Source organism: Phalacrocorax aristotelis, chromosome 10, assembly GCF_949628215.1.
Source record: "Phalacrocorax aristotelis chromosome 10, bGulAri2.1, whole genome shotgun sequence".
NCBI classification, from domain to species: Eukaryota; Metazoa; Chordata; class Aves; order Suliformes; family Phalacrocoracidae; genus Phalacrocorax; species Phalacrocorax aristotelis.
Window position 1 is genome coordinate 11,270,108 of NC_134285.1, and position 21,829 is coordinate 11,291,936.

General features: G+C 35.2%; 1 protein-coding gene and 1 long non-coding RNA gene across 8 annotated transcripts in view; both read left to right on the forward strand.

The window, feature by feature from the left end:
- The window catches only part of SNX29 (sorting nexin 29), a 150,932-nt gene that overhangs the window by 15,335 nt on the left and 113,768 nt on the right, over nt 1-21,829 (forward strand). For all 7 annotated transcript variants that reach the window (XR_012662492.1, XM_075105225.1, XM_075105224.1 and 4 more), the window contains exons 5-13: nt 589-769; nt 2,634-2,704; nt 3,562-3,810; nt 5,926-6,295; nt 6,942-7,060; nt 10,974-11,052; nt 11,570-11,652; nt 19,976-20,039; nt 20,597-20,725. Coding sequence is in view for 6 of the 7 variants with exons in the window: in XM_075105225.1 (XP_074961326.1) it covers nt 589-769; nt 2,634-2,704; nt 3,562-3,810; nt 5,926-6,295; nt 6,942-7,060; nt 10,974-11,052; nt 11,570-11,652; nt 19,976-20,039; nt 20,597-20,725 (1,345 nt within the window). In the remaining variant the exon portion in view is untranslated. The remainder of the gene's footprint in view (nt 1-588; nt 770-2,633; nt 2,705-3,561; nt 3,811-5,925; nt 6,296-6,941; nt 7,061-10,973; nt 11,053-11,569; nt 11,653-19,975; nt 20,040-20,596; nt 20,726-21,829) is intronic.
- Nucleotides 13,359-19,935, forward strand: LOC142062607 (uncharacterized). Its single transcript, XR_012662503.1, has 3 exons — nt 13,359-13,398; nt 14,901-14,974; nt 15,331-19,935. It is a non-coding gene; the product is annotated as an uncharacterized LOC142062607 (long non-coding RNA).

A 21,829-nucleotide genomic window follows, 5' to 3' on the forward strand; every position in this document is an offset into this window, starting at 1 on the left:
TTTGAGGCAACTGCAAAAAAACCCTTTTTATCGCTATTTTGGGACAGGAAAAGGAGAGTATTTTAGTGGGAAGGGGTATTGTTGCCTTTTAAATGTAACACTTCTGTTTTTTAAAGTAACATGAATTGGTCATTTGCATGGCTGCAAATTCTGGAGCTACCCATTCCTTTAGACCTAGCTTCTAATATTTCACAATCAGCAATAAGATAGAGTTCTAATGAACTTTTTTCCTTTGCATAATGTATTCCCAGCTGAACATGGGGACCTGTGCTATGGATGACATACTAGCTTGAATAAGCTTTTAAATGTGAATTCTGTTTAAAAATGTAAGCTAGAATCCTTTAATGTGTGTTTGTCTTTTTCAATGAAGTGAAAAGTTCTAAGTGCTCAAATAGCCTGAGTTCTGTAGAAATAAATGACCTATTTAACTGGACAGTTACATGAAAATGGTAAATGATTACCTTTTTTTCAAGGTTATATACCATTGCCTGCTTGTTTTATAAAATTGCACGTAAATGCATTCATATATGAGTGTACTGGTTTTTGGTGTTTTTTTTTTTTATTTTTTTTATTTTATTTTTGTTCCAGAGCCAGTGTTTTGGTACTATGTGAAAGAAGTTCTGAATAAACATGAACTGCAGCGCTTTTACTCTCTGAAGACAATTACTACAGATATTGGTAGAGGCCGGGCTTGGTTGCGCTGTGCGTTAAATGAACATTCCCTGGAAAGATATGTTCATATGCTGCTTGCAGATAAAAATCGGCTCAGGTACTGTGTTTGATATCTTTGTAATGCAGGGAATGTATTGACAAATGAAGTACTTAGATTAAGAAAAACAGCCAACCAACCAAAAAACACAGCTGTAATAATACACCATATTAATTGCTATGCTAGTGAAGCCACTTAACCTCGTGCTTTTATTTTGTTGATTTTTGAAATTTTGGCAGCCACTAAGTTGGTTGCGTGTCTCTATATCAACATTTGACCTGAAACTGGCTTTATTTTAGCATGTGAGAATATGTTCGTCTATCCTCATCTTCATTTCCATCTTCTTTCCTAACTCCCTGGACACCGTGCTTTGAGGTGACATTCTTATTCCATTAAAATAGTACATGATTGCAGCCTTGATCTTATCAGTTCGTCAATGGTAATTGCCTGTTGCCTTTTGGAGGTGCTCATCCTGTAATTGAAAAGCTCCAGGTAGCTTCTACTGCAGATCACCTGGAAGTTGTTTTGTACCAGTTTGTGGACCTTCCTGTTGCAGATATTGAGAATAACTTACTATGGAGTTAAAATCCTAACGTGCTTCAGATGTGCAAAATGCGCTTAAGTTCACACTTAACTGAGTCCTACATTTTTCCTCATACATCTTCTACTCCGTTTCTTATTGAAAGTTTGGGGTATTTTTTCCTTCCTTGTCAATAACTCTTTGATCTTGATCAAGTCCAGTGGATTCAGCAGAAAGGCATTATTTCAATTTACATCAATTAATGGATGTACTGAGTAAGATTATTGCCAGAACTAAGCTTGTTAGCACTTCCTTTTAATTTTTAGTCTGTTCCAGTCCTCTGTAGCTTTCTTGCAAGACAGATTTTTCTAAGAAATCAAACAAAGGCAAATGAAACAACAAAGGAAAAAAATTCTGAAAACTATTGTGAGGAAATTAGTGACTTGAATTGCTACGTCACAAATTACTGTCATGCTTGTAGCAATACTTGCTCAGTATTATCAGGATTATCAGCACTCTCTACATCATACATGAAATATTTCTAAAAAGGCTTATTTCAGAATATTTAAGATTTAAATGTTATCCAAATTCAAATGGGATTTACAGAATCAATTTACATTCCCAATTCTTATACGGTTTGGAAACTTTTAAATAAATCTGTCAAAATTGTTTAATATCGGTTGAGGGTTTTCTTGCTATCTGCTTTTATGTTTAGTTAACTGAATGCTGATAGTAAAAATACAGCATCCTGCTACTACCAAGAACCAGGCTTAGAACAACTGCGTTCATGTGTTCACAGTGAAATTCCTGTTAACTTTTCTTCTGTTCCATCCAAATTCCTAGTTGACTCTTAACTGTTTTGGGTAATTGATGTGGTTTTGGATATTGAAACATGTCACCGAGTCATAGAATAATATAATGGTTTGGGTGAGAAGGGACCTTTAAAGATTGCCTAGTCCAACCCACCTGCTGTGGGCAGGTACATCTTTCACTAGATCAGGTTGCAGAAGATGAAGTGGATCTCTTTGTGTTCGAGCTTTCTAATATTTTATAAAATGGCCTGGTAATTATGGTCACCTACAGTTATTTAAAGCCTTACATATGCAGTGTAGCAACAGGGGTAGAGAAATATTGTGACTGCTAATGTAGTATGAAACTCTTTGCCCTGAGTGGCTTTTTTCCCGTTAAAATGCAGGCCTAAAACTGAAGGTAAAGCACTATTTAGCATGGTTTTTATAATTGTTCAGACAGTTCTATGTATTTCAGGGCTTCAGGGAGTTGCTGTGACATATAATTTGATCCATTGGTGTACTTATACTTACTTTTCAGTGGTTTTTGTGTCTTTTAGAAGTGGAATATATGTTAATATAGGACGCATATTCTTTTTTTTCTTTCAAATTGTAGTGTCTTCTATGAAGACTGGTCTTTTATGATGGATGAAGAACGTTCTAGTATGATCCCCACAATGGCAGCTGGTAAGACCTTCTCTTAAATGCTACTGTTCTTGGAAAACTATCTCATTTTGGGATGTTACATCTGTTTCTGGTTGCAAGGACCTTCTCTAATGTGCTCTTTGCTTATGTGGAGAATGTGTGTCAGGTGCACATTCAGGGTGTTATGCTGATTTATGCTATGAATTGATGAAGTGTTAAAACACTGGATCTGGCCTTACTACCGTTCAAAAGTCTTTCACATAAACTTTCTAACCCTTCATCAGTTAAGGCTAACTGTTTTTTAAAAACTAGTGCAATTTAAAGAAAAGAAATTGGACTCTTCCTGACTAGAAAAGAGCAGTGAGAGACTTTTATTGTAAGACCCAAATTATAGATAAATACATGGAAGGAGAGTAAGACTAAGGAATCATAACAGATAATTTACTGTTTTAGAGTTTGACTACAGAAGCGATTGATGTATTATTACCTTATACACCCTGTTCCTCAGCTATATGGTCACATGCTTCATTCTGCAAGATAGGGTTCACAGGAATTTTGTTAATCTAATGTAGGAACCAATAAATATTGAAGCTGCAGTGAAATGGGTTTAAATAAAATGTTATAAATAAACGAGTTCACAGTACTTACAACTTATTTAATGCGCAGCTGAACAGCCATCAAGATAAATTCAGAACTGATTGCATCAGCTTGACCATAATCTAAAAAAGAAGGAATGGCACATGAAAGAATAAGAATTCATGCATAGAGAGCTGTGGGAAATTTTGGGGGAAAAATGTTTTACATGTCATAGTTTTGTTAATCTATACATTCTATCTTTAGCTTTTGTTAAAGTATATAGTGTGTTTTTGGTCTTCTTTTCCCCTTTCTTTTATCTGAAGGTCTGAACTCCATTCTTTTTGCAATCAACATTGATAATAAGGATTTAAATGGGCAGAGCAAATGCACACCCACAGTGTCTGATTTGCTAAAGGAATCGACGCAAAATGTAACCTCATTATTGAAGGAATCCACTCAGGGTGTTAGCAGCCTTCTTAGAGAGATAACTGCATCATCTGCTGTCTCCATTCTAATAAAACCTGATCAAGACACTGACCCACTTCCTGTTCTCTCAAAGAATGTAAATGCTGGTAAGCATTTTTGCAATGTTAGAGTCATTCAGAAGCTTATAAAATATTAATGTGTGTTTAAATAACTTTTTCAAGTAAATTTAATGCACTATTACAGATCAAAAACCTTAAAAATAAGTGCACTACACACATAAGCCAGTTGAGCGTGAAATAAAAAGTATGATTTCTTTTTAGAAATACTAGTGTGTGAATATTGGATGATACATGTGTATTTCACCTTTCTTGTAACACTGTGAAAGGGAAGCTAAACTATCTTATTAATGAAGTACTTTGCTTGTGACCTGAGTTTCAGTTTCTTATTCAGAAGATTATGCCTTGCTGTTTCTGATATACTGATTTTTCATTTTTTATGTTTTCTTTTGGCACTTTATCAGTCAGAAATACACTGCCGTATATCTGTTGTTATATATCAGATAAAATCTTGTCTTGTAATCTTCTTCAAGCAATGCTCGTGTTTACAGTCTGAATTCCTATATGAAGTAGGTAATTACCACAAATGAAAAGTTACTTATATGCTCTTTTTACCTTTAAATGTGTAAGTGTTGCAAACAGTTTGTAGGATGTTACTTACTAACAAAGACCCAAAATCTTAATCTCTTATCAGTTGAAATTAATCAAATAAAATGTGATATTCATTATACTTTTTAACTTCCAAAAATAGCAAAAAATAGCAAAAAATATTTTATCATTTTTATTTCCAGAAGTTGAGCTGAAAGAATGCTTTGCTTTGTAAAGGTGCAAAACTGCAGGAACATTCTGGAATTTATATGTTTTTTTTTAATTACAGAACAAGTTTTGAGTTCAGGCTTTAAATTATTTTGGTTATGAGAAGAGGGAAAAAAACCCATGTGTGAATGCTATCTGGTAGAAATAGAAGTTGAGATAAAAATCTATTTTTATTGGCACTTAAAATAGACTTTGTCTCAAAACACGTTTTTCAAAACAAACTTGTGTTAAAGCTTCTGTTTAGCACTTCAAATGAGATTAAAATAGTAGGTGGTACTTGACTTGGGATAACATTGTTAGTATAGAATAGGCTTGCAAGATGAAATAACAGAATAATCGACCATATGCTGCACATAACTCTACAACATAATGTATGTTATGTGTTGTCCTGGTTTCAGCTGGGACAGTACATGTGTATATAGTACATGTAATGTACAACTTACAATAAAATGTCATTTTTAAAAAATCGTGTTTTTTCAAATGCCATTATATGTTGAATGTTAGAGCAAGTCAGATGGTTTTTTGTTTTTTTTTTTTGAAGTCCATGTTCTTTGCTGGAATTCTGTTGGCACCCAGAATGGGTTTTAACATCCTCTTACTCTTAAAAGTATGTTAACGTGTTTTGTGGATACATAACAGGCTGACTTGAATTAAACAAAACAGTTTAGTCGCAATGTGAGTTGTCTTGGTGTGTAAATTCCTGGTATTTCTTAGAGTGCTTCAACTTTGCAAGATCATTTAGCCTCATGCACATCAGAATCAGTGAGAATAGGTAATAATTTAAAAACAAGTGCTGTCACAGCATAGATGTGATGTAAGCAGAGAGGATTTCAGTGTATTTCTAAACCAAGAGCTAATTAGTTGAGGGAAGGAGCAAGTTTAATTTCTTTTTCTGAAAACAGACTGCTCAATTTCCAGAATATAGACAAAACTAACTTTATTTGATTGCAAATTGTGGATTTTGTGGGTTGTTCTTTTCAGTTTTTTCGTCCCAGAAATGTTTAATGTATTCTCTGTTGTGTAGACATACTCTGTAATATACAGTAGCTGTATTCCATGGGACAAAGGGACAGGAAGGCTACCTTTTTATTGAAATTTTTTTTTTTAGTAAGTTTGTTGAACTTTTTTTCTTGTTCCAAATGAATACTGTTACGAATGCACCTCCAAAATATCTTCTAGAATTGGAATTATATAAGGCGTATAAAATAAAGATAGTAGTTAAAGATTTAAAAGCTCATGTGTATAGAAAGATCATGAAATACCTTGGAGATTTAAGTGTTTTTTTTCTTGACTAAATGCATTTAGTACCTGAGTTCTTTTAAGAAGAGAACCAAGTGTATTACATTGTTTGTCTTTTCTAAAACATATAAACCTTTATGTTGCTACTAGATTTGAAATATAAAAAAGATCGGAAAAAGAAGAAGAGAGTGACAAATATTATCTCATTTGATAAAGAGGAAGATGAGCAAAATATGGGGGATTCCACAAAGACTCTGACTGCGGGAGAAAGTTCAGAGGAGAGTATAGACAGATCTTCAGTTTTTGTATTACCCTCATCTGAAAGCACTCTGGGAAGAAATTTGAATGGGTATGAAAGTAACCGTTTGTGGAAGAGCAATTCAGTGTTCATGAATGGAGAGTATGAATACCAGAAACTAGATGTGAAGAGCATTGATGATGAAGATGCAGATGAGGATGAGCTATATGGAAAAATGTTAGGGAATAAAGACACAGAAGGTGAAACTGAAGCTTCTGAAAAGTAAGTAATGTTGCAGGAGTTAGTGGTGAATTTTTCATGCTTCCGTCCCTGCCATGGGTACTGGCAAATTTATGTAACTATTGAACTATAGGTTTTTTTCTCCCTCACCTCCCCCCCCTTTTTTTACCCCTCTTCTTTTTTCTTTTCTTTTTAAACCATTTGGGCCACCACCACCATTATGGTGATGGTGTTTTGCTTCCACTGAAAACCAAAATTTCAAGATTTTAGACTTGTTCTCCTTGAAGTTCTCAGTTGTTGAAATTGTTGCATGATATTGGCAGGCTCTAATTCCGTCCTATGTGAAGTTTCCTTGTTCTTAGTATGATATCAACTCTATTGTGGCTTCACAGTAAACCCACGTATTTTAAACAGTAAGTCTGTTATCATCAGAGTAGATGAGATGAGATGAGAAAAAAAAGAATAATTTTAGATACTAATATGACCTCTTTATTTCTGACACAGCAATCTCTTTGGAGAAAGAGGCAAGCAATGCTTGGCTTACCTGCTTTGGAATGGTCTGATCTTTAATGAATTTAAGTATGTCTGAACCAAGAAATTGGCAGGCAGATTGAAATAAAGGTTTTTCTTCTCTGAAGAAAATATAAGCATTGTGAACATTAGGTTGTTTTGTTTGTTTTTAATCTAGGCATCATGAAATAGGCACACGAAATTCTCAGATATGCAACTGGACTCCTCTGCAGGTCCTGAATGATGACTCAGATGTTCTATTTCCTGTCAGTGCCATTGGCTCTTACTCCCAAACAGGTAGGTATTTTAATTTACCAAATTCTAGCAAACTTTATAACAGAATTTCTAAAATGGACCAATGGTAAGAAATAATGGGGTTGTAAGGATATAGGAGATACTGCACAACTGAGATGGGAGGTTCAATTAAAATTTATTCTAGATCTGAATCAGCGTTCTTCATTTGAGTAGTTATTTAATTGAAGAGGATTTATTAATGTCAAAATAAACCACAGTTTTGTTGGGATTAAGCTGTGGTCTTGTATTTTATTAATGTTTAGGGTGGCTGAATAGAAAGTATCCTTATTCGTTTTCTAGATATTACTAAGTTGGAAGAAGCTGCAAATACGTTTGAGAATTGGAATTCAAACTAATCTTGACGGATTGGAGAAAGTATCAAATATTGGATGCAGTTCAATAGAAGCTGTTATCTGTTTACATACAAGATGAGGAGTGATTGGCTAGGAAATACTTCTTTGGAAAAGGATATGGGAACCACAGAATGGTTTTGTTTGGAAGGGACCTTCAAAGATCATCTAGTCCAACCCCCCTGCCATAGGCAGGTTGCTCAAAGCCCATTCAACCTGACCTGGAATACTTCCAGTGATGGGGTATCCACCACTTCTCTGGGCAGCCTGTTCTAGTGTCTCACTAACCTCATAGCAAAAAAAATTTCTTCCATATTATCCAATATAAGTGTACCCTCTTTCAGTTTAAAACTGTTGCCCCTTGTCCTGTAACTGCAGACCATGGTAAAAAGCTTCTCTCCATCTTTCTTAGAAGCCCTCTTTACATGTTGGAAGGCTGCGATAAGGTCTCCCGGAGGCTTCTCTTCTCCAGGCTGAACCACCCCAACTTTCTCAGCCTTTTTTCATAGGAGAGGTGCTCCAGCCCTCTGATCATTTTTGTGGCCTCTTCTGGATCTACTCTAACAGGTCAATGCCTTTCTTGTACTGTGGATCCCAGAGCTGGATACAGTGCTCAAGGTGGGATCTCATGAAAGCGAAGTAGACAGGGAGAATCATCTCCCTCAGCTTGCTTGCCATGCTTAGTTTTGTGCAGCCCAGGATAAGATTGGCTTTCTGGGCTGTGAGCACCAATTGCTGACCCATATCTAATTTTTCATCCACCAGTATCCTCAAGTAATTTTCTGTAGGAGACCCACTATAGTGGGTCACAAGCTGATAGTGAATTAGCAGTGCTGTGCTTCTGCAGTAAAAGCACACTTCATACGGACCTGCGTAAATGACAGTGTCATTTGTAAATTTATGCTCAGTTGGCTCTGTAATGGCCTCAGCTACAGTATTGTATGCAGTTTGGGGTACTGCACTTCAAGAATCATGTGGACATTTGGAGAAGATCGTGAAGCAGACAATGAAAATGATCAAAAGTATGGAAAAGAAGGCCTTGTGCTTTTCCAGTATCTGAATGGGTTTGTTTTCTGTAAACAAACAAAAAACTTCCACCACCCCTAACCTCTCCTCCCTTCTCCCCTTCCCCCTGCCTGAGTTAATATTTTGCTAGCTGTTTATAAAACATTGCTTTTATAAAACTTTAGGTATGTATTCTCATTTCAGTGACCACTTAAAAACTCCTCAGTGGCATTCAAATGTTTTAATTGTAAAATATTTCATATTTTTGCTTGTGTGTTGTATGTGCCAAGAGTTTAAATGGACAGTTAATGGAAGGCCTGTTAAAAAGTGTAATTCAGTTCTGTAAGTTCGGTGATAAAAATGTGAATCATAAAATAATGCTGTACTGCCCTCTGCTGTATTTTAAGACATGTACCTTTTAAGAAATGCCAATGGTTCAAAAAAAAATGGAAAGTACATTTTCTTTTTTTCTTGTGCTCCCACATTTTTCAGTTTATAAAGGAATGGATTTAGAAAACAATGTAGTTTGTGGCATAGTATTCTCTTGTATTTTATACAGAAACTGTTAGAAAAAGTCCATAAATCTATAAGTGTTTGTTGACTACAGCAGGTTGAAATCTGGAATACAAGTAAATGTTCCTGTTTGTGTGAGGGGGTGGTGTGGGAGTTTGCGGTTGAGCTGTGGGAGTTAGTAGCCAGTCAGATGTCATAAGGCATCAGGAGCTAGAGCGGGGTTTTGTAGCTGAAATCAAAAGTTAGGAGACCAAGCCAAGACTTAGTGCTGGAGGCAGATGACCAGAGAGGACAACAATAATTGTAACAGGGGCATAATTTTATTAAGGAGATACCGAAGACCCTTGTTTCATCTTGCTTCATCTCAGAACTGTTTTGAAGACAATACTCAGGCTACTAGAGATGACCAACAACAGGCCCATTCAGATCCCTTCTGGCACAGTATACAGATATATATATCAGTTCTCCTCCTGCCCCTCTTTGTCATAAACCCTATGGTCCAGCATGCAAGCCAGAACAGTAGGACACTGGGCTGGTGACAGGAATCTTCATCAGCTGAATCTGTGTTGCTGTTTCCGATAACTGTCTGGTTTCCTGATTTCAACTTTCCATGCTGTCACTGGGCCCTTCTGAACAGTCCTGAACTGACAGACTCTGCAGGCAGTCATCACTAAAAGGCCCATCATAAAACTCAAATGTCAGCCAGTTAGGGAGGGTGATGTATGGTGGGTATGGTCACCCTTTCCCCAGCCATAATGGCAATTTGATGAGATCGAAAGCTGCCTTAGGCAGTTGTTTGCATGACTTTGGAAGTCACACTTGTTAGATGAGTGTGATACCGGCGGGAATGTTAGTTAGCTTTTTCTGAGGGCAGTTCAGTCCAGTAACTGGCAAGCTTATTATTATTATGACAACATTTTTGCTGAAACACACCTAATGAGCTCTTGTAAAATACATAGTATAACTCAGTATTTTGGTATTTTGGTTTATGGGTCTTAACACAGATAAATAATATTTGAAATAGATTACCGCATAATCTAGTGTTGTATGTCAGTGTTTTCAGTTCTAGTCTGTTGCAGTGCTTTAGGGATGTGTCAGGGTGTATCATATCTCTGTGTACCTAGAGATGAGAGAGCCTGAGTTGGAATTCAGTTGCTTGGAAAAAAAAAATGGAGTATGCATTTTAGGAACTGAGGTTCAGTAAACTCTACAGCTTAAAAAATGAACAATCTCCTCTATAGTCGTTCTGACCTAAGTCTGATTCCTATTAACTTTTTTTCTAGAATTCCTGCATTTTAAATTCTGTACTATTTTAGCTTATGATTTTAGGATTGTTTTATAGTAACTCTGGAACCCTTGCATAATGAGATGCAGAAAACATCAATAAAATGTGATTTTTGTTTCTTTCTATCTGATAATGACAGGGCCAGTGATGTGTGTATTTTGATCCTGACAGTTGTGAATCTGTGGACAGATGCATATTATCCATGCTTTTTAAAAAATACCTCATATGTCTGATTCCTGATATTTGGTACATAGGCATAAGGAGCCAGAGAAAAGCCATGGTGCTCTGTTGGGAATGCATAAAGGACTGGTGTCTTTGCAAGGTTTTATGTACTGGGGGCTAACCACAAATTCTTTTCCTGCAAGTCACAAACAGATTTGTAATGAGTATCAGATGTCATGTGGTGGTTAAGTGCCTGGGGCTTGTAAAAATAACTTCAGTAAGAAGTCTCTTCATAGCTTTGCAACGTCGTTATCAATGTAAAATGTACATCTGAATTATAATTTAGGAATTGTGCAGTGCTATTTTTTTTCTAAACTGATGGCTGTGTTCCTAAGGGACTTTACAAATCTGCTGATGTTCAGGGTTGGATGTGCAGAAGCCAACCTTGGAGAAAGCATTTAAAGTGTTTAAAAGTTTTACTAAAGATGAGTATTTCTAGTTAAAAATGTAACTACCTTCCTTCTGGTTTTGTTTTTTATTTTATTTTATTTTTAAAGTACTGTTAACTGAAGAAAGCTAATGCTTCTGCATTCTACTTTAGATAACTTGGAGAATGGAGAGGGGCATGAACATGTTCATGCAGTAGAACTGGTTCCAAGAAGATCTGATCTTCCTTACGGGTATGTGCCAAATACATTTTTCTTACAAGAAAAAAGTCTTCACCCTGTAGCTGCCAACTTATTATTGTTACCCAATGCATAGCTACTCAGGACTGGAAAACAAATTATTAATTAGGGCACTTTTGCAAATGTTCAGAAAGACAAATGCAAAAGCCTGCTCTTCCCTTTTTGCATAGTTTCATATATTGAACTTTTCCTAATTATCTTGAAGAAGTCATGTAGTTATGTCAAATAACAGGCAGACTTAGGGTCCTGGTTTTGAAAATAGGTTTTATGTTGGTTTTTATGTTGTTGTTTTTTTTTTTTTCCCTGTAGTCTCCATGGCCTGTTGATTTGAATCTTTTTGTGTGTATTCTTAAATCAGACTCAAAACAGATACGTTAAAAGATAATTAAACATAAGTTGATTGAATATAGGTGAATATGATGACAGTTCTAGTTTCTGGAATGCTTTTTTCTAAGTTTTGAATTCAGGATTTTGTTTTCATTTATTGATGATATTGTACTTTTGTGACTAGAGTGGAAGTCAGTCCTCCAGCTCAAGTGAATACTTTAAGCAATATGTTGCCTTCAGCCACTGTGCCAGAATCCATGACAATTAGTAAGTACTTCCTTGTGTATCTAGATTGATGGAATTAACTCCAAAAGTCCTATAACTCTTCGTTTCTATTTTTATTACAGTAAGATCTGTTTAGAGAGGCATACAGCACTTCATTTCTGGTATGCTGGCCACATTAGAAATGACTCCTCTAAAATGATTTTTGAATTGGCAGATCCCAGGTTATGGCTCATTGCAACTGGTATGGCATTAGCTTCTCTGTGGATAGAGATGTGGCTCGAGCAGTTAAATGCACAATGATGACTTAATTTGATTAGCAGCCTTAAATCTCTGCAAGCTCTGAAAACACTAATGGTTGGTTCTGATGTGATCTTGCTTATTTTGCCTGCTTTCATTAATGCCTAGTCAGGGAAAAAAACCCAAACAAACCCAGAACTCTTTCTATATACACTCAGTCTGTGGTTTTGATAAGGAAATCTGCTCCAAACATAAACATGGGCTTTCATAAGCAAAAATTTTAGTTGAGATTAAGGTGGAGTCGTATTGTCAGTGGTGTTAAGAGTTGAGCTGGAGAGGATAGTCTTTGCTGTGGAAAGAGATTAGCAGAAATACAGGCAGTTTGTTTTCCCCCTCTTTAATCTTTTTTTCTTCTTCTGATAAACTTGTAGGACAAAGAATTAGTTCTTAAACTGACCAATTGTCTAAACATGTAAGCCAGTAAGGTTTTCTTTTCCTCACTGTACAGAAAGTTTTGTAACTGAACTGGTAGATATGGCTTTGTTCCTAAAACTCTGGGGTGTATGTTTGTCTGTCTCCTTTTATGAATTTAAATATGTACAGATTTTAACTTATGACATTTAGGAAGTTAGAAGTGATGCAGCCAAGGTTCTTTTCTGAGATTGATTTATGAAATCATCAAAATGAATGACCCTTAAAATATTCTAATCTCATGTTCTAATGTCATGTTCAAACGGTATCTGTGTCAACATATGTTAAAGGAAGTAGACCATACATTTTCAGTGGGTACTGTTTCAGGCTCTGGCATGGGTCTGCTGACTGAGCTTTATAAAGGTGAAAAATCCTTTCTTACAAAGTACTTTATGAAGTGGGAAACTAGTTTGAGACTTTGACATAATTGAAGGTGTAGACAGAGTTACTGTTGACAGTTACTATGATACTCTGGTCACTGGATATTCTCTGCTCATGTTATTACTGAAATATCCTTTCATTCTTACATTTTACTTTTTCAGTAATAGAATTTTAACAAAAACTTTCTGATTTTATTGCACTCCATTGATTATATTGTTTCATAGTTGTATTAGGTACCAGCAGGGGCCGCAATTGGTCTCCTTCAGTTGCACAGTTAGTTCCTATGTATAGTTGACAGCTATAAAACAGAAAGTAAATCTTGAGAATTTCAGTTCCTGATACTTAGCAATTTGTAAATGAAATTAACCACAGGAGCAACAGAAGCAAACCTGCTATCATTAGTTTCCCATTTCAGAGAAGGTTTTGGTGGAGGGAAGGGGATAAGCATGTCAAAACAATCTATAAAGCCAGTAGAACACTTAGTAAATAATCTAATTATCATTATAATAAAAATTCAGATGACTATACATATAAGTTAATACCTTTATAATAGTGGATCCCAGATACATTCAGTAAAAATGCTTTTTTCAAGTTCATTGTTATTGGTTGTAGATCCTCTGTGCAGGAAGAATTCAGTGCTGTGACAAAGCCAGACATTGAAGCTCTCTCTATTGCAATTAGCAGAAGAATTATTAAATGGTGAGGCTTATAGCTTGGTTGCATAGCAACTAGTTCTAACATATCAGACAAGAAAAATGGAATGCAGTAGTGCAGTGAGAAAAGCTGAGAGGTCTCCAGTGACTGGATTTTTGTGCTTCTTTCTTCTGAAGACAAAGCCTAAAATGAATTTTTAAAATCTATTCTTCTCATGCTTCCTTTCCAATTTACTAGTACAGTACTAACCTTTTTTTCAGTTCTTTTGATATGCAAAAGAACTGAAAAATTTTTGGTTGAAAATTATGGTATGAGAAACGGTAATTTAAAATTTCTGCCACTTTGAATGATTTTGCTGAATTTATGTCCCATGCATTTTTAAGGCATAGGTTAAGTTAGCAGCAGATACCTCTCAAAAAAATACTAATACCACTGAAGAGAAATCCTAATCCATAAAGTTTTGCTGTGTGCTTTAGACATAATTTGAAAACTTGCCCTAATGTATAGATTGTTATGTCTTATAAACAATTTTATAAAGAATTAAGTTTGTTAGAGTTTTTATATTTATATGCCTATTCCACTCTGTCATTTTCCCATTTTTAAAAAATTTTATTTAACTTGTCATATACGAATCACAAACAACTATGTCTGCTCCAATTAATGTCATTGGAAGATTATATTTTCAGCATTGTTTTACACCAGAAAAATGTGTCCTACCAGCATAAGTCTCTCCATTTTGTTTTTGCAGTGGGGAAAAAATGGAAGTTCCAAAACTTTCATTTTAGAAGGATGCTACTTGTGTCCTTCTTTACAAGGTTATTTGATTGTAGTGCTATTTTTCGTAAATAATTGGGAATTTAGTTTTCCCACTATCATTTTCCTCATTTTGTAAAGTTGGGCTTAACCACAAAGGTTAGGAAAGATTGTAGCATTGTACATTATTCCATATTTTTTCATATATTCTTGAGAAAGCCCCCAGTTTTTTATGAATAGTCAAACCTACATATTATATTTTTATCTTGGCTGTGTAAGTAAATAAGGTATATGTTTTTGTATTTTCTCTGTCCTCTAAATAGCTCTGACCTGTTCTGTAACTTGGTTGCCACCGGTCACTGACAGGTATTAAATTCTTATGACTTCTCTGAAAGCACAGCTATGGAAAGAGGGTGTATAAATTTAATCACTGAGAACAGTTCATCTTAAGGACTTTTTATTTGGTGAGGACCCTTCTATACAGTAGAAGGCCAACACTGTATTGTCTAATTTGTTTCCTACTAAAATTTGCCCTATTAGTAGTGACACGACAGGGTAATATTTACAAGATTTTGGAGCACTAAATAAAGCTTTAATAGCCAATGTTCACGTAGGCAGCTTAGGGAGCATGTCTCTAAAGGTCAGACTTCTGATTTAAGATGTAGCTAGTGTGGTGGAAGTTTTATTTGCCTCTGAAAATGTCTGTGTAAATTTGCACTCAGGAAAATAATTAAAAAAAAAAAAAAATTATTCCTGTAGACTGCTCCCAGCCCACCCTGATATTCTATCTGCAGGATTGCAGAGGAGTGCAGCATGACCTTGTGTACACTGAGAGATGATTTCACTTACAGCTCATTCTTCATAACAGGTGATTGCAAATCATACTTATCCAATCTTTGGCTAAACAGCAAAAGAGTTGTGAAATTTATTACTCTTCTGGAGGTTGCTGGGAAATTGACAGCTGTTTCTTAAAGCATGGCACTTTTTAATATATTTCATGCTCTGAATGTGACCTTATAATAGCTTTATAGGAGCTAGATTTTGCAGGTAGTATGCAAGTGAATTAACAAATGTTTTAGAGCATATATTTACTTTATTAGTAATTAGACACCACATATTAATTTCAACAATAAAAGATAATTTTTGGTGTTTTTAAAAAGTGAGGTTTAATATGAAAAATCTAATTAGCACATTCCTTGATTTTTATGTTATCTTTTTTTACAGATAAAGATAGACCTGGTTTGGAATTATTGGTTTGCACATGGGAATCCTTTCTTTTAAGAAGTCATTGCAAAAGTATCTCTTAAGATTACATAATTTGAAAGACTTCACTGCCTATCTTATTATATCTGTCTTTATAAGACTCTAATTATCACCTGAATTTTAGATATGTTGGTGTTGAATGCTGATCCTTAAAAACAGTAGTGTATCTCCATTAATGTTACTTACAGAATGTAAATGACATATCAAGCACAAATAAGTTCAGAAATAGGACATAAAACTCTAACATCAAACAGTTTTCTGAAGTGGATATACTTGGCCATCCTCCCACTCCTTTTTTTTTTTTTTTTTTTAAAAAAAAAGGAGAAGGGGGAGAAAGATTGAGGTTGTGAAGTCCAGAAGTCAGAAAATGCCAAATTTATGGTTGCTGCTACAACCCTGATTTTTTTTTATTTATTCCTTTTTCTAACCCACACAATGAACAAGACATAAATGTACTGAAAAAATTAGGTTATGATCATACACTAATCTCAGAGGCAAGCTATAACACAGACAAAAACTTGTGAACTGTGGATGTTCTGGCAGATTTGAAGTGAGCCTGCCACAATGTATGGTACTGGATTTACTTTGTTTTCTTTCAGCTGACTGTTTTCAAGAAGCATAAGTGAGAGTAAGAAAATAAGATTTTTGGAACTTTTGAATGTTATGTGTGAATTAAATAGGATGGTGTCCTTTTAGTTCTATTCAGTTATTTGCATCAAAAGACCATGAAATTAAAATTTCTATTTTTTTTTCTTCGTAACTTTTTATTTATTGAATTACACTAGTGAATGTTTGACTCCTTTATATTACTGTGGATGGAGAGATTAAAAGTGTTAATGGTGAACTATATCATTCTTGTGTTTGTTTTGAGTAATTGATAGAAAATATGACTCCTTAATACTCATCACTTCAAGGCTAAATAGCGTAGGTATAGCAGTGAAGCAATATTGCTGCTAGGGTAAGCAGCCTGTAGAAGCCTTCTTGGAACCCTGGGCTCTTAGCCCAGACCAGTTGTTTGTATTGACACTTTCTTCCACATCTCTACTGTTGAACTAAATTAGCAAGAAATACAGAGTATGAAGAGTGTTTACTTTTGTGGTCCTAAATTAGGCACTGATTTTTGTCCTGTATGTGATAATGAAATTTGGAGTTTCTGCTTTCCTGTGTCTACAGTATTGTCAATTCCCTAACTCTCAGAAGAAAATGAGGCAGATGGAAATAAAAAGCATTTTAACATCTTTTGTTTCAAGAGGCTTTTCTCTCCTACTTTTATGCAAACCATGGTCTTTAAAAGAATCTTGCCTTCATGCTCTGCTTGCTTATGTGTGTGTTGGAGAGGAGAGTGAGGAGATGGGATTTCAACACTCATGCAGAAGATTCTGGGTGGAATAAGGTGAAGAAGATTAAGTTATTAGGCAAGCTAAGGTTACAATTTGAATAGGCTGGTAAGATTGGAAAAGTTGAGAAAATTTAGAATAGCATCACTGTTTAAATGTTAATAAATCAGTACACATTTAAACAGACTGAGTATGCATGCAGGCAATTATTGTAGAGTAGTCACCCCAGCGTAAGTGCAGAGGCAGCGCTACAATAACTTGTCTGATTAGCAATGGCTTTAATTTATTCAGTCTGAGGAATGATAGTAGCTAACTCAGATTAAAATATCATAATGCACAATGACATTCGTGAAATATTTAAAATGCCATTGGCTTGATGCTTTCTTGAGGAGGAATCTGAATCCAACTTTAAAGATCTTTATGTTGTTATAGAGTGTTGCTGTACTGAAAGATTACGATGGATGTTTTTTGCTTGTGTTGTACACTTGTACAAAGCTTGAACACTTACTGGATTATTCTGTCTTCCTCATCCTTTGAGGAATTTTTTATTTCACAGACAGGCTGATGGATTGTGGTCCATTATCACAACACTACATATTATTTTTTTCAGGACTGTTACAACCCACCAATTTTTCCACTGCTAAATAACCCTAACAGCAAACCACAAAATAACCCAAACAAAAACCCTTCAAAACCCCCAACCTTCCCAATCGCTCTCAAAGCGGCAGTGCCTCATCATGACCAAAAGAATACTAATAGTGTGTTGAGTTTCTTGATCACCATGTTTGATATTTTATAGCTAAATATAATACTTAAAAAAAAACCCCAAACCCTACATTCTGAGATTTGTTGTGTGTCCCCGTCATCCCTCCCCTCCCCCCAAAATAAATGCTAGGCAACAGAAGCTGTTATAGACCATCTCTTGAAAAACAGTTGTGAAAATAATGGGGCACAGCACATTTTTTCACATATAATCTTTCCATTCTAAGGTTTTCTACTATTGCTACATAAATTGCCGTTGTTACCTGGTCCCTTCAATGCAATATGAACTTTACTCTTGACAAAAAGGGTATTCTACCTTTTATTCCTCATCCCTATTGATTAAAAAGGTGTTCTGTTCTGCCCTGACTGCTTTCTGCTATGTGTCTTGTGCCAGCAACAGTATTAAACTCAACAGTAAGATCCCTTGGCAACTGCTTGTCTGAAAAGTAGCCCAGCAGGAAAAAAAAACAAACCAAACACCAAACCAAACAAAAAACACCAAACAAACAAACAAAAAAGGCAAACAAAAACCCCAAACAATTTTGAGTTCCTGCTAGGACACTGTGTGTGTATAAACACCAAGTGCCAGAACAAGGGAGATGGTAGCAGTGACAGGTAAGGCATGCTGGAATGTCCTTTTTGCTGAAAGCACAGCCTTAGAAAGACTGATTAAAGTAACCATGTAATCACAACTTGGGTTTTGAATGTAATATTATCGAGGAAGAAAGCAGAAGTCTCCAGATTTTTTTAAAAAAAAGTGTGTTAGTATTTACTACCCACAAATTTAAACTTTTGGCTTTTCTACAAGATTTAGTTTTTGTTTTTATATAGCTGCATAGAGAACTCAAAGACACTGAGTTACTGTAGAAAAATAATTATTCTTTCTGTGCTGAATTACTGGAGTGCAAAATCCCTCTAATGACCTACTGAAATGTTTCGTGCTAATGTCAATTAGTTCTCAAGCCATAATATGGAATGTGTAGGAGAATAATTGTCTACTTTCTCCATAGCCAAAGAAGCAGAAGTGTTTCAGAAACAATCTAGCATGAAGAAGTTGGTTTGGCTGATTTCAAGTGAATCCTGCAAGGGGGGGATTTACCAGCAGATTACCCGGTGCAAGACTGGAATTATGGTGTCTGCACTGACTGTTGCATTTGATTGACATAGTAAAAGCTTTCATGTTTTGTCAACTTGTAGAGTTTGGCAGACTTAGTCTGGTCCACAGGACAATAATAAGTTTTTTTTTGAACTGGCAAAAATTTCTGAAACTATAGAAAATAGTAAGAAAGATATGGGTAAATCAGTGAACTGAATGTAAAGGGCAAAAAAGTTGTCTGATGGCTTTGCTTACTTGAAGAAATTAAGTAATACCAGTTCTGTTGGTATGTTTTCAGTAAAAGCACAAAAAACTTGCTGGCAGCTGCTGTGAATACTTGTGGAACAGAATTGCTGATTTATTATGTATAATTAACTGTTGGGAAGGATGTTTTAATATAATTGTGACCCTGCAGAAACTCTCATAAAATTATTAACATGCATGAAATTGTTAATGAAATAAAAAAAAGAATCTAGTTTAGGACATGTATCCATCCTGGTGTTTGCTAGAAGCCATTCAAGTCTGAAGACCTGTTGTATTTCATGCGTTCATGCAAGATCTGGAAGGCGGAATCTGTTTTAGTTTAGATGATTAAGTCCTAATATTCTTCTGTAAATTTATAGTAAATAGTAATAGTACAGCTGTACAGTTATATGGTAAAACCTTTATAATTGCAGAAGGACTCCAGGTGAGGCAGCACTTTGTGCTGACACTTTTCTCTGTGGTATTTGGCTACTCTGGTATCACTGTTAAACCTAACACTAAAGAGTCTATAAAACTTCTAAAACTCTGTCATAATTAAAAAAAAAAATTTATTGTTGATGTGAAGACAGAAAGTGGTTTTAAGGTATTTATAGGAAATAAAAAGGTTTTATAGGAAATTACAACATTCAGAAATTCCAACATCTTTTAAGACAGTTTTTAAGACTGAGTTTGAGAAGAAATGCCATAAGGAAGCAATGATGTTATCTCTACTCTGGTCTCACTGTAATAGTTATTTCCTGTGTCAGAGTTTATAGCAAGGAAAACAAGAAATGTGAAGAAGTTAAACAAGTAACAGTGTATCTCATTAATATGCATGTAGTGAAAAGCTGCATTGTCCCATACATCTGTGATTAAAACAAAACTGCTGCAGCCACAGGCAAACTTGTAAACATTTGTGTTAAAGCCAGATGCAGACTAATTTGATTTGATCAATACTTATGATACTGTGTTAAGTAATATCATTTTTGAAAGATTGCTCAAATTAGTGGTGAGATTAACAGCATTTTTATGTGCTTTGCTGAATAGCAAATGATGTTGGCATCATCTTAAGCATGTTGCTGAATTAGTGCCACTATGTACAAGACTTTTAGATCCGAAATGAGCAAAATAACACACAGAAATTAATTTTTTTTCCCTTTCGCTTTAGATGAACTTCGTCAAGCTATCGTGGCCATGATGAATAGAAAGGATGAACTTGAAGAACAGAATAGGTAGTTTTCTTTTTCTAGTCAAGAGACACTATAATTTTAAACAATATTAAGCTATGCATAATCTTTGTGTAGTCTTTTTGATGTATGTATTATTGTTCTGTGAAAGGTAAGCCTAATACTTCAATATTCAGCTATTGATACTGAAGAGTAATGTCTGCAGGTCAACTTTTTCCTTTGAATTCGAATCACATATAATTCTTTGTATCTTGGGAGTTTCGCCAGTTGTAGTTTTTTCAAAACCAAAACTTACAGCCAAAAGATACTTAAGATAGCTTTCCAAATGAGAAAATGTTTGTCCTTATAAAAACATTAAAGGAAAATGTCCTTTTTTCCCCTTGTGGTGCAGAAGTGATGTAGGACAGCTAACAATGTTATGCTGAAAGTGGCTGTCATTTGTGGGTGTCTTTATGTTTACTTGGGGCAAAATGATGATGTAAATGCAAAAATAAGTCACTTAAAATGCTATCAAACCTACTTTGTATTTATTTAGTCTATTGGAATGCGTTATTAGATGAATGAAAATACAAATGGTAACAGAGGCTGCTGCCTTCTTCCAGATCTCTGAGAAATCTTCTTGATGGAGAGATGGAGCATTCTGCAGTGCTAAGGCAGGAAATGGACAACTGGAGAAGGAAAGTAGCAGAACAGGAAGAGCGACATGCCACGAAAGTCCAAGCCTTGGCACGGTAAGAAGTGCTGAAAGTGTCATAAAAAGTAACAGCAGTGGAACAAGGGAATAAATATTCTGCATACAAGAAAAAATAATTTTCAAGTAGTTTAGTTTTTACAAAAGCATAAATGATTTAGGACTAAAAATCCCATGGAATGTAGTTGAATTTAAGCTGAAAAAAACCTTTGGAAGATTTTCTGACAAATTTAGTGGGTTTGTGGTTTTTGTTTTGTTAAGTGTTAACAGTAAGTGAGAGTTCAAAATATTAGTAAAACCACCATTACAGCTTCAGAGGAAAGAATATTAGTGAGCTGAATTTATGACATCTGGTTTAATTTTAAAAAGTAATTAGGCTAATATTAAGAAAACTAAGCCATGAAAAAGCAGCTATTAGATAATAAGACTAGATACAAAGGAATATGTGTATGAATAAAGTAAATGTAAGAAGACTTTTCTCTACTCAAATCTATTTTGTCCGGTTCTAACCCCTCCTCACTCTTTTTAATTAATTTTTATTTTACTTGATATTTGGGAGATTCTTGGTAGAGCTGTCTGCCCCATCTGGAACAAATCACAATACAAAGGTCCTGGTTTTTTCCTTCTCTTGGATATATGATATTCTTAATGTTGTTAAAATACCTGGCACTGTCTGCGAACAGTATTTTTCCAAACCTCAAGTCTGATGCAGCTTTTAAATATAAGGGGGCAGGGAGGGGAACAGAGACACCATACCATTGTTTATGTGAACAGACTGATGTTGCTGTCCTAGAATAATGAAATGCTTATTGCAGTTGTGGAAATGGCTGCTTCGGTGTGTGTGTAAAATGTAGGGTTTTCTCCAAAAATACACAAGCTAGTTTGTTGGGATTCTAGCTGTCAGATCTGGAGCCAGTGAGGACTTGTTTTGGACACTATTTCATTTTAATATTACTCTACAATATTTCCTCTGGTAAATGTCTTATATAGTTCCACACTGAGATTAGTATGGGGACCCCTTTCCTACCAGCAAGTTCTTACTTCAGTCACTAGAAATTGTGCTGAGCGGTCCTAGTGTCAGTTAAATTGAGTAGGAATATTTGTGTCTTTATTTGTTGCTTTCAGTTGTGTAGAATATATCAGT